Source organism: Haematobia irritans, chromosome 2, assembly GCF_050003625.1.
Source record: "Haematobia irritans isolate KBUSLIRL chromosome 2, ASM5000362v1, whole genome shotgun sequence".
NCBI lineage: Eukaryota > Metazoa > Arthropoda > Insecta > Diptera > Muscidae > Haematobia > Haematobia irritans.
Window position 1 is genome coordinate 3366302 of NC_134398.1, and position 13422 is coordinate 3379723.

Genomic DNA, 13422 nt, shown 5'->3' on the forward strand with positions numbered 1-13422 from the left:
CATATGACACATTCGTTGCCATATTGGAGGATGTTAAGACAACCATGCCCAATAAACACAAACGTTTGAAAAATACTAAAATTCAATAATTTTTCAAACATTTTTTCAAAGGATTAGGGTAATATTCAAGTTGAGAAATTGTTGAGAAAATCGCGTTCTCAACAAAAAACAGACATTACCCTCAACAGTAAAATTCAACACAATAGCAATAATTTCTCCATTGTAATCCTCAAATTGAAATGCATCGCTACTCAATAATTTCTCAAACAGTTTTCAATGTGAGAAAAATAAAAAACTAGCATTGTTGCGAATACTTTCAAACCACAATTTGTATGAAAGTCAATCCTAGTTCTAACTGAAAGTCAATACTAAATTTCTAGGGATTTTGTAAATTTTATTATTTTTTCGTTAACAAATATAATAATCTTAAAAATAACATTAATAATATATGAAAATAATAATATTATACCAATCAAAATGTAATTATCTTATTAAACGTATTAATAAATAAAACTATGAATACAACTTTAAATATCTTAAACATTTTTACATGTATAATTCCATTTCCTCCATAATGTTGGTGTCATTAATATGCTGGCAATTTGAAATAATTACTATCGAGGAACTTGCTGGCTTGTGTGTTAGAATAGATTCCAGCAAGAGGAAATCACAAAATATCAAACTGATGACGGGATGTAAATTGATGTAATGCACATTTTCATCCAGAAGTTCTTGATATAGGAATTGTTGCACTTTGTTTTAATTGGTTGCACTTTGTAAGTTTTCTGAAAACTTTTCTTTGTTGTTTCCTTCATCGGTTTTTCATCGGCCAACATCTTCCAAGAATATACCATTCAATGATTTTAGTTTTCTGCAAAACAATCGAGTTTTGTGATTTCCATTATGTTTTCATTTCACTTTTTATTTTGACTTACCAATTTGTATTTCTTCCAACTGACCACGTACTTCGTGATTTCCTCAAGAACGTTGGTGTTACAAAATTGTTGTTATTAAAATACTGGCAATTTTCAGGAACTTGATGATTAGATAATTGGAATAAATTTCCAGCAATTTCAATTCACAAAATAACAAATTAAACCGATGATGCACATTTTCATCCAGAAGTTCTTGATATAGGAATTGTTGCACTTTGTTTTAGTTGGTTGCACTTTGTAAGTTTTCTGACAACTTTTCTTTGTTGTTTCCTTCATCGGTTTTTCATCGGCCAACATCTTCCAAGAATATACCATTCAATGATTTTAGTTTTCTGCAAAACAATCGAGTTTTGTGATTTCCATTATGTTTTCATTTCACTTTTTATTTTGACTTACCAATTTGTATTTCTTCCAACTGACCAGGTACTTCGTGATTTCCTCAAGAACGTTGGTATTACAAAATTGTTGTTATTAAAATACTGGCAATTTTCAGGAACTTGATGGCCAGATAATTGGAATAAATTTCCAGCAATTTCAATTCACAAAATAACAAATTAAACCGATGATGCGATATAAATTAAACTATCGATGTGATGCGAATTATCATCCAGTAATTGTTGATATGGAAAAGCATAAATACCAAGTTTTTTTGGTTGCACTTTGATTTATGGAAACTTTCTCGATAAGCCACTACCATTTTTCATCGGCCAGCCTCTTAATAGGTCTGTTCGCGTACTTTTCCAGTAAAAAATAACCAGTAAAAACTAGCAAGAGAGTAAGAGTGTATTTTACACTCTTTGCTTAAAATTGCTGAAAAGTACACGAACGGTATCCAGTAACTATTTGCACAATGAAAATTTCACCTGCTAAAACATTGAAAACAAAAAACGAATCTTGTATATTTCACTTCCAATCGTAGTTGCCGAACATGTACATTGTATTGGTTCTTTGTTTATTATCAATAACCAGCTGGCAACGTATGCTATGGTTTGCAAGATTTTACTGGAAAAAAAATCTCTAGCAAAAACTTACAATTTCTCTATCGCATAGCTGTCAAATGTAGTCTCTCTCCGGCTCTCTTTTGCTGTCGTTTTGATGTAAACGAACGACTTCCAGTAAACATTTGTAATAATTATCAAAAATTATCGGGTTCTCGAACGGAGCTAATGTGTCCAAGAATCAGCATCCAAATATTTTAGTTGTCTGCAAAGAGATTTGAGTTTAGTGACTTCCTTCAAGTTTTCATTTCGTGTTTTAGTTTTACTTACCAATTATTATAAGCAATTTTAATTGATTATTAAAAAATTTCCACATTTTTGTATTTCTTCCACGAACTTTGTTGTCCAAAGTAGTATTGAAAACCATGTGGTTTTTTCGTTGCATTTCAGGGTAGTGTTTTGTCAAAGTTTTCTCCAATTATCTTCAACACATTTTCAAAGTTTGCGTCAACATTTTGCCAAATTGGTTGTAATTCGCAAACAATTTGAAGATGAATTGAAGATGAGCTTTTTCAAGTCAAGTTGAATTTATGTTGAAAATGATATTTACCCTCAAACTGAAGAGGTGTTGCATTTGAAAAACGCTCATCCTGTGTTTATTGGGTGCCGAGTACCGATTAGGGCTGTCATTCGGGATCAATTTTTATAAATCCCGAGATTCGGGATTTCAATTCAATTCAATGCAAACATTTATTTAATCAATTAAGCCCTCTTGGAACAAAAATTTACAAATGCAAAAAAAAATCATAATAATACTTAAAACTAATGTGAATACAATATTCTCAATAGCTGATAAACTACACGCACATTTCTTTCCCTAAACATAAAAAATCGCAATACCGCATATGGAGGTATTATCAGTAATGATTCAAAATAATGAATCCGGAATTTTTCTCGGGATCCCAAAATTTTCGGGATTCTTTAAATATTTTGAGTAAAAACAATCTACAGCATCAAAAGATTGTAGTACATTAATCAAATTTGATTTAATTCAATTTTATTAACAAAAAAGTAATAAAAAAAAATAAAACTCAAATTACGACTTACAAAAATATGAATAAAAAAAATTAAAAACCAATTTCATATTACTTTCGCACTCAACAAAAGATTTTAAGGATTTTCTTTTATACTTCATGTTGCCTCTTAAAATATCAAGGCATCCAAAGTTTCACCAGATATACGCGATCTTATCTTATTGCAGATGAAAAATATTTCTCACACTCGACACAGGGTCGTTTATACTGAATGAAGACACCAATTTATTAATAAAAATCCTAAAAAGACACAAATTTAACAAATTCAGGATCACGAAAAAATAATCCAAATCCCGGGATTCAAAATAAAAATCCCGGTATTCCCGAATGACAGTCCAGTGCCGATAGCTCGTTTATGTGCAGTTCATTTGATAACTGCACATAAACGAGCTGTCGGCATTTTGTATAAGCTAGTCGAACTGGAAACTGATCCATATATAATGAAAATACTCACCAGCTTTTTCACCAACCGAAAATTTACAGTTGATATCCAAGGGACTTCTTCAATTTATGGCGACGTCAACAGTGGGGTGCCGCAAGGCAGCGTTCTGGCTCCTTACCTATTCAATATTTTTTTAAATGACTTTCCACATATCCATGCTGGCTACCAAGCAATACTGTACGCGGACGACTGTCTAATTTACGCCCATAGCATATCTCCGGCGGATGTACTTAGCAAAGCAACCAGACACCTCAACATCATAACTGATTATTACCTTAAGGCCGGTACTATGTTCATTCTTGCGAAAAATTTTTATGGGAACCATTATTTCGCACATAGAAAGCGGCGTTTTTTTAGGTAGCTTGGAGCGCTATTTTACAGGGAGCGATATTGGATTAAGTTGGTGGTGTTGCTTGTTTTTACAAAATAACATTTTATTTTTCCTTGGGCAATTGATCTGCTATTCCTTTGATCCTTTGTATAGTTTCGGAACAAAAATATGGTCCGTGTTTGATTTATAAACCCGCACAAATAGTTTTTAATAAATAAATTATTTCTTAATTCACATTGCAAATGGCGCCGTGCTATAAACGTCAATTTTTCAACACGAAAAAACAAAGTATCACAAATGGAAAAAATTTCGCAAATTTTTCGCATTTTTTGGTTTTGTATGGAGTTTCAACGCGAAAACCGAACAGAGTACCGGCCTTTAAATGGGGTATAACAATAAATGCTTCAAAATCCGAAGCAATATGCATTAGAAACGCATCTGGTAAGTGCCCCAAGTTTGTAGTCCCTGAGAGCAAAACACTCAAACTTACACCAAATGATATCGAAATTCCATTCGAGACGGAAATAACACGCATGCACGAAAAACTCTGAGAAAGACAAAACGTGTACTTGGATCATTCTCTTACATTCTGGGAAACAAGCATTTACCACAAAAAGGCCGGTACTCTGTTCGGTTTTCGCGTTGAAACTCCATACAAAACCAAAAAATGCGAAAAATTTGCGAAATTTTTTTCCATTTGTGATACTTTGTTTTTTCGTGTTGAAAAACTGACGTTTATAGCACGGCGCCATTTGCAATGTGAATTAAGAAATAATTTATTTATTAAAAACTATTTGTGCGGGTTTATAAATCAAACACGGACCATATTTTTGTTCCGAAACTACACAAAGGATCAAAGGAATAGCAGATCAATTGCCCAAGGAAAAATAAAATGTTATTTTGTAAAAACAAGCAACAACACCAACTTAATCCAATATCGCTCCCTGTAAAATAGCGCTCCAAGCTACCTAAAAAAACGCCGCTTTCTATGTGCGAAATAATGGTTTCCATAAAAATTTTTCGCAAGAATGAACATAGTACCGGCCTAAAGACAAAACTTCTACTTTATAATGTTGCCATACGACCAATGCTGATATACGGATTTCCAATATGGTTTACTATCTCCCCGACAGTATCCAACGAATTGGAGATACGTGAAAGGAAAATCTTGAGGAAATGCGTCAATAAACATTATCAAAACCGCGAAAAAATTCTCGTAACTGATTTGAATTCATATATGGAATGATTTTATTGATATTTTTCATTCATTTGGACAAATCTTACATATTTGTGGTAAAACTTTTACTTCATAATTAGAACTGCTTACCTTCGTTTTTAAATACAATTTTAATTTTTAAATAAGCAATTTTATCTTCAATAAAAGACATATTTTATTAATTATTGAATATATTTATTAAGAATCAACAGCATCGACTGTCCTTGAAATATTAGTTTATTATTCCACTATTTCCAATTTCCATGTGATATTATCAACTTAAAACGCACGTTTTCTTCTTCTTGTACTTTTCACTTTTAATAAGTTGCTGCCTCATGATTTTGTCCTCCTTTTACAATTTCAATACCCAAAAATATAAAAAATCATAAACCATTTTTGTTACAAAATGTTAGCGTCACTGAATATTACCTAATAATTGAAGATTCCAAAATGACAAATGAAAGGGTTGTTATTTTGTTGGTATTTTCTTTCTTTATACAGCATCACGAACATTCATAGATTTATTTTCAAAAAACGAACATTTTTCTCACTAATTTAAATTAACAAATATTTTATATATTTTATTTGTTATTTATTATATTATTTTACCATATTATTTTTTAACAATCTCTCCGTATACCACAACAACGCGATTTCAACTAAAAAAACATTCCACGCGCAAACATATCGATTACACCCACGCGCAAACACATCGATTACGATGACAGGTATCGATTACAGGTAGATAATAGAAATATAGGAAAATTTCCTATATTCTAACTAGTGTGTTTTCTTAAGTTTTGAAAGGATTCCATACTTCTTAGTACGTATGAACTAAAATTTTTTTCTATGCCAAGTGTTGTGCGTATGTATGAAAAACTTTCTATTATAAAGGAAGTCGCAATTATCATTTTATAAGAAATTTTACTAATTTTGAGGAAACTTAGTTTTAGTTTGTATTTTGTTTATTTTTACGAATGCTTTGTTATCGGTGAATAAAATTTTCTTGTTCAGTAGTAAATTCTTATACCCTGCGAAGAAAACAGTATGAGTAAAATTCCATGCCTTATTCTAGTTAATGAACTATTCCTAACTGCTTACAGTTTAGGATTTTTTTACTGAAACGAGTAAATTTTATTATTTTTCACAAAAATTTACCTTAATGGAAATAAAATGGATAAACTATATTGATGAAAAATTCTTCCTTTAGTTTCGAAGGCACTTTTTTCTGGGTGTAATTTGTATTTTCTAAATGTAACTGTATTAGCATTCGTCGCTAACAAAAATTGTTATCTCGTTTTTAAGTGTTTTCTAGTTGTAGATTACTAATTATTTATTATAATAACGCAGACATCCACGCTCTGTAAGAAACAGTAAAGAGCAGTCAAGAGCAAGCCTTATTTTCATTCATCTAATGTGCAATATACGCACAATCGAAATATTTTTTATGAAGCAAGCTGCTATTTTACATTATAAATCGTGTATTAGAACAAGACAGATATAGTTCTAAGTTTACCACAACTTACCGATAAGTACACATCAACTTTGTAATCGAAATGAATAAGCCTCAATAAAAATATACTTACTTAGGGTAGGTACTATGTTCGGTTTTCGAGTTGAAAACCACTTTATTTTCGCGATTACTTTTCCTTAAATAATCAAAATTATAAATAAAAACAAACTTATTCCTGTAAAGTCTTGCCGAAATCTAGAGGAACAAGAAACCACGCATCAATTGTGTTGATTTGTCTGCTTTATATTGAACTGTTTTAATAAAGTAACCACGAAAATTTCAACGCGAAAAGCGAACATAGTACTTACCTTTACTTGATAAGTTTTTTTTTTGTATAATAATGTCCACAACCAACTTATGTGACATATCCCAGACGGAGAATGAAACCTCTGGGACGCGCCGCCAATTTTAGACACCGCCGTCCAGTTTTTGCGAATCGACGCTGCCGCCGAATATGTCGACTCATTTCGACTCAAATTTAGCCTCCAGTTAATCAAAAATATTGACTTAAATCAGATATCTTTGGTGGATCCCAGACAATATTGCCCCCATCTTTCATCTTAATGCTTAGTACTAAGTTCGTTTCAAGGCATATTAATTAAAGGTAAAGTCACGAGCAAGCGTGTGTACCCCCCCATGATATTAATAATGTCAAACTAAAATGGCAGATCACTCAAGTTTTGTTTGTATGTGTAGTGTTGTTGTGTTTGTGTATGTGTAGTATTGTTGTATTGTTGAATGCATATATAAAACATCAACATTGTTGAATACTAAACGTAAACAAAGCCTTTGACAAGATGAATGTCGATATTAGTCACCTGATTGCATGACTTTACCTCTTTAATATGCCTTGAGTTCGTTTCTGCGAAGAACGAACATCTTCATTTATCTCCGTAAATGGGTCTCAAACCCAGGGATGTTAACTTATTTATGCGAAATAATATGCCTGCATATTTTTCGTGCGAAAAATCCTGGGTTGTATAAACCCTGCCAGCATTTCAATGTTCCATTTCATCCTCATCGCTACCACAGACTCGTAAGTGACACTGCAACAATCGCCAACTGTGATAGTATTTTGCCATCACTATTCGCATGAAAGTATTTTGCCATCACTATTGTTACAAGAGCCATTTTATATTTTGTGAAACACCAAGCGCAACTGGCTTATTATAATTTATTTCAATGAAAACGAAAATAAAGTGCTGAAAACATAGTTATTACGCTTAAAATTGTGAAAAGTAAATTGGTGAACAATTTTTGACTTTCCAAATGGAATAAAGTGATAGCTTTTCAAATATTTTTCCAGACACGCTGCCTCCATTGGGAATAAAAGTACTGGCTGATAGACGCTACAACATTTAACTTACAACTTGTAACTCAACATCAATCTCTTATTAATGCATAAAAATGTGTTAAATGTGATGTGATAGTCGTATAAATGTTATATTTATGAGAATTTATAAATGTTTCATAAAATTAATAAATATCTAAACAACCGTGTTTTACTTGACCACAATGATTCTTTTACAACTATCTTAAAATGCACTTTGTCTGATTGTTTGAAGGGGCTCTTATTGGCGTCCTTCTAAATGTATCCAGAAGGGCTCCTAATAATTGCACTCATGCGATACTTTTTTGTAGTAACTTGGCGTGGTACAACTTCTCAATAGTGACGGCGCTTTTCCGAGGAGTTTTGGATATCGTGTACGACTGTTTTCGACGTAGTGGGGATTCTCAGAAGCGCCCCCAAATTCAAAAAATGTTGGCAGGGAATATGTGTCTGAAAATACTCAAAACAAAGATTTCGCATTTATTCCGCGCTAACGTTTTTTATATGGAGTATAACATTTTTTCGTGCGAAAACGTGATCTTAGTACTATGCTTAATGGACAAATTAATCACAATAAATATTTCGCTATGCATCAATTCTGTCTGTTTCAAAAGGATACACAACTTCTTGAGAGGATACACAATGTAATAATACATTTTTTTTCTACTCAGAATAAAAACTCCATAACTTTGCTAAAAGTGGACTTATAAAGACATGTTGTACATCAATCGAAAGGCCAGAATATAGGCTTTCAATGTGTAAAAAATGTAGGGTATAATTGAAGACTTTTTGAGATATAACGAAAATAACAAAAAATTTGGGTAAAATTATTCTTTTTATTTATATCTCCTAAATTAAACTAAATATTAAAAAAATATTTCTTGCGTATAAAAGTGCATTGAATAAGCTTTCATATGACACCAAAACAAAAGAGATATATCAAGTTTTTATAGACTTTTTGGAGGGCTATATCTCAAACCCCGGGTACTACCCCGGGTCACTTTGTGGGAACAGCTCACCGAATGAGACAACATATATTAATTTTAAGCAATTCGTTGGGGGGCCCATAGACTGCAGTTGAGCCAAAGTTTTCATGCGAAATCAAGATTTTAGTAATTGGCATAGAATTTCTTTCATTTTCTATGTGTAGTTATAATCCGGCTAGAAATCCGTATATCAGATTCGACGAAACACACCACAGTTATTAAGATACAACTCTTCAATTGTACTCCGGTATTTTACAACGCTGTATGTGAATTCACCACAGCTACCTTGTCGCCGTGGTGAATCTGGTTCGGTCTTTCTTTTTCTCGCAACGTCTCATTGCAGGCGTGTAGTGTTTTTTAAAGTTGGTCAGGAAAAATCAATAAACATCCAAAATGGTATGTGAAATTCCATAAAAAACATTTTTGAAACGAATGAAAAACTCAACGAATTATCCAAATATGCAAATATTTTCGAGTGATGTGAAAAATCCTGAGAAATTTTTGAAAAATAATTGTGAAATTCCGATGATGACGATGATGTCAGTACATAGTATAGAGATGAACGTGTGTGACTGTGGTATTACGAAGCCTTCGTTTGCTAACTTCGATGCAACGAAGAGAAAATGAAATGACGTGGAATGGTTTTCTTATCGAAAAAGAAAGCGAAATGTGGCCTTGGAATTCGTCTGGATTTTTGTTCGTTTTTTTTTAGTGTTAAGTGCAAGTAACTAATTTATTTTATCCCCTCTAATGGTTCATAGGTCAACTTCACCGTCGATGAAATCCGTGCTTTGATGGACAAGAAGCGGAATATCCGTAACATGTCCGTCATTGCTCACGTCGATCATGGTAAATCCACCTTGACCGATTCCTTGGTAAGTATTGAAAAAAAAAATATATATATATATATATCGTGCGACGCCACGCCCCTCCTCCAATGGGTAATTCCGTAATTATGTTTTTGTATACCTTGCATAGGTGTCAAAGGCTGGTATTATTGCCGGTGCCAAGGCTGGTGAAACCCGTTTCACCGATACCCGTAAGGATGAACAGGAACGTTGCATTACCATCAAGTCAACGTAAGCAAATCAAAAAAACTTGTCTATTTTGTCGAACATAACCTCAACTTCTTTTTCCTTTGTTTTTGTTTGCCCACAGTGCCATTTCTATGTACTTCGAGGTCGAAGATAAGGATGTGGTTTTCATTACCAATCCCGATTTACGTGAGAAGGACAGTAAGGGTTTCTTGATCAACTTGATCGATTCACCCGGTCACGTTGATTTCTCCTCTGAAGTCACTGCTGCTTTGCGTGTCACTGACGGCGCTTTGGTTGTCGTCGATTGTGTGTCTGGTGTGTGTGTCCAAACCGAAACTGTCTTGCGTCAAGCCATTGCTGAACGTATTAAGCCCATTTTGTTCATGAACAAGATGGACCGTGCTTTGTTGGAATTGCAATTGGAAGCTGAAGAATTGTACCAAACTTTCCAACGTATTGTTGAAAACGTGAACGTCATTATTGCCACCTACAATGACGATGGTGGTCCAATGGGTGAAGTACGTGTCGATCCCTCCAAGGGTTCCGTCGGTTTTGGTTCTGGTTTGCACGGTTGGGCCTTTACCCTTAAACAATTCTCCGAAATGTACGCCGAGAAATTCAAGATTGATGTTGTCAAGCTAATGAACAGGTCAGTAGTCCATGTGAATTAATTTAGGGTTGGGGCATCATGCTTTTAGCACAATTCGTGTTGTTCATAAAGAGAAGAATTTCAAGATTCTTGGTTTTCTTCACTTGAAGACTGAACAGCAAGTGCTCATAAAAGTAGACTAACTGGAAGGAGTGGTCCTCGGTTGTTCTTTGTAACGATAGAGGATAACTCTTTCGAAATATTGGTTTGATAACGCTGATCGGTGACCTCTTTCCTAATGTCACATCCGTTTATGCTGAAGATCCAATATAACATTTTGCTAGCAAAAATAGAAAGTCCTATATCGTGGCGTAAGGTTTTTCACTAGTTCTCCTTATGCTTCTTCTTCCAAATAGACTTTGGGGTGAAAACTTCTTCAATGCCAAGACAAAGAAATGGCAAAAGCAAAAGGAAGCCGACAACAAGCGTTCTTTCTGTATGTACATCTTGGACCCCATCTACAAGGTGTTCGATGCTATTATGAACTACAAGAAGGAAGAAATTCCCACTTTGTTGGAGAAGATTGGAGTTACCTTGAAGCATGAAGATAAGGACAAGGACGGTAAAGCCTTGTTGAAGGTTGTTATGCGTACCTGGTTGCCTGCTGGTGAAGCTCTACTTCAGATGATTGCCATCCATTTGCCATCACCTGTTGTGGCCCAAAAATACCGTATGGAAATGTTGTACGAAGGTCCCCATGATGATGAGGCTGCCGTTGCTGTTAAGAACTGCGATCCCGATGGTCCTTTGATGATGTACATCTCCAAAATGGTACCCACTTCTGACAAGGGTCGTTTCTATGCTTTCGGTCGTGTGTTCTCCGGAAAGGTCGCCACTGGCCAAAAATGCCGTATCATGGGCCCCAACTACATCCCTGGCAAAAAGGAAGATTTGTACGAAAAGGCCATCCAACGTACAATTTTGATGATGGGTCGTTATGTTGAAGCCATCGAAGATGTTCCCTCTGGCAACATTTGCGGTTTGGTTGGTGTTGATCAATTCTTGGTTAAGACCGGTACCATCACCACCTTCAAGGATGCCCACAACATGAAGGTAAGTTGTGTTCTCACGTCATCTTTTTATTTCCACAATTCCAGTGATGATATTTAACACAGACCTGTACAGAAGAATATTCTTGAAAGAAACCCGTTAACTGACCTTTTTCCGTTTCGAAGAATTCTTCAAAAGTGTAAGATTGTATCTCTAATTGCTGTGTGTGCTTTGATTACTCCATTTTAGGTTATGAAATTCTCCGTATCCCCTGTCGTGCGTGTGGCTGTTGAACCTAAAAATCCTGCCGATTTGCCCAAGTTGGTCGAAGGTCTTAAACGTTTGGCCAAATCCGATCCTATGGTACAATGTATCATTGAAGAATCTGGTGAACATATTATTGCCGGCGCCGGTGAATTGCATTTGGAAATTTGCTTGAAGGATTTGGAAGAAGATCACGCTTGCATTCCTTTGAAGAAGTCTGATCCTGTTGTATCTTACCGTGAAACCGTATTCGAAGAATCGAACCAAATGTGCCTCTCCAAGTCACCCAACAAGCACAATCGTTTGTTGATGAAGGCCACTCCCATGCCCGATGGTTTGCCCGAAGATATTGATAACGGTGATGTCAGCTCCAAGGACGATTTCAAAATCCGTGCCCGTTATTTGGCTGAGAAATACGATTATGATGTAACTGAAGCCCGTAAGATCTGGTGTTTCGGTCCCGACGGTACTGGTCCCAACTTCATCTTGGATTGTACCAAATCTGTACAATACTTGAACGAAATCAAGGATTCCGTTGTTGCTGGTTTCCAATGGGCCACCAAGGAAGGTATCTTGGCCGATGAAAATATGCGTGGTGTCCGTTTCAACATTTATGATGTTACTTTGCACGCTGATGCCATCCATCGTGGTGGTGGCCAAATCATTCCAACCACTCGTCGTTGTCTGTACGCTTCAGCCATTACCGCTTCTCCACGTTTGATGGAACCTGTCTACTTGTGTGAAATTCAATGTCCCGAAGTTGCTGTCGGTGGTATCTATGGTGTCTTGAATAGACGTCGTGGTCATGTCTTTGAAGAATCCCAAGTTGTTGGTACCCCAATGTTCGTCGTCAAGGCCTACTTGCCCGTAAATGAATCCTTCGGTTTCACCGCTGATTTGCGTTCCAACACCGGTGGTCAAGCTTTCCCTCAATGTGTGTTCGATCATTGGCAAGTGTTGCCTGGTGACCCATGTGAAATCGGCAGCAAACCCTACCACATTGTCCAAGACACCCGTAAACGTAAGGGTCTTAAGGATGGTCTCCCCGATCTCTCCCAATACCTCGACAAATTATAAGCTCCCTTCACTTGCGTGTCATCGCCCCAACAACACCTACCAGAATTTATTGCTCTTGTTGCTGCTGGCTGTTGCATCCAGGATTCATCAGAACAGCGCACACACAAAGCTTGTATCTTCAAAATAGCACATGCGTATTACATACATACAATAAACACGTTTTAAGAGAAAATGAAATTCTAGAGAAGAAATACAAAAATAATAATAAAATATCGATAATTACCGTACTCTAATGAACAAAAAACAAAAGGAAACTGGTAAATGAATATATTTGTTTTATTATACAGGTACGGAAAGGTTTTTGTTTCTGTAAATCCTATGATAACCCTTTCGAAAGTGTGACCATTTCACTCGAATTCGATTTTCTTTCTTTTGGATTATATCAATAAAAGTTTTCGTATGATATAGGGGAACAAGGATAAAATATTTCTGTCTTGCGAATCAATATGATTCTGGAACTAGCCAATGATTTCTTTCTATCGCAAGAGCACTAAATATTTCAATGTGGAAGTTTGGTGTTGTCATTTGTCACAAATTCTATTTTTTATTCGATTTCACGGGATGTTTTAAATCCGCTTGCCTGCCTCTTAGGCAATTTCATGAAATTTGGAATCTAGTCT

The 13422-nt window shown here is 35.1% G+C and overlaps 1 protein-coding gene and 2 long non-coding RNA genes across 3 annotated transcripts; 1 reads left to right on the plus strand and 2 right to left on the minus strand.

The window, feature by feature from the left end:
* Nucleotides 1-373: 373 nt before the first annotated feature.
* Nucleotides 374-1649, minus strand: LOC142226587 (uncharacterized). The gene is made up of 3 exons (XR_012719703.1): nt 1332-1649; nt 936-1267; nt 374-871 (listed from the first exon to the last, which is right to left on the minus strand). It is a non-coding gene; the product is annotated as an uncharacterized LOC142226587 (long non-coding RNA).
* A 1264-nt stretch (nt 1650-2913) lies between these two features.
* Nucleotides 2914-3496, minus strand: LOC142227543 (uncharacterized). The gene is made up of 2 exons (XR_012719895.1): nt 3422-3496; nt 2914-3207 (listed from the first exon to the last, which is right to left on the minus strand). It is a non-coding gene; the product is annotated as an uncharacterized LOC142227543 (long non-coding RNA).
* A 5531-nt stretch (nt 3497-9027) lies between these two features.
* eEF2 (eukaryotic translation elongation factor 2) lies at nt 9028-13068 on the plus strand. The gene is made up of 6 exons (XM_075293134.1): nt 9028-9181; nt 9547-9660; nt 9764-9864; nt 9944-10471; nt 10828-11524; nt 11711-13068. The coding sequence occupies exons 1-6, from the start codon at nt 9179-9181 to the stop codon at nt 12800-12802; spliced, it is 2535 nt and encodes an 844-aa protein (XP_075149249.1). The 5' UTR covers nt 9028-9178; the 3' UTR covers nt 12803-13068.
* Nucleotides 13069-13422: the final 354 nt, after the last annotated feature.

Coding starts and splice junctions, on each gene's coding strand:
- eEF2 (XM_075293134.1), top strand. Junction 9,661..9,763: donor CCACCTTGACCGATTCCTTG/GTAAGTATTGAA, acceptor TACCTTGCATAG/GTGTCAAAGGCTGGTATTAT. Junction 9,865..9,943: donor TGCATTACCATCAAGTCAAC/GTAAGCAAATCA, acceptor GTTTGCCCACAG/TGCCATTTCTATGTACTTCG.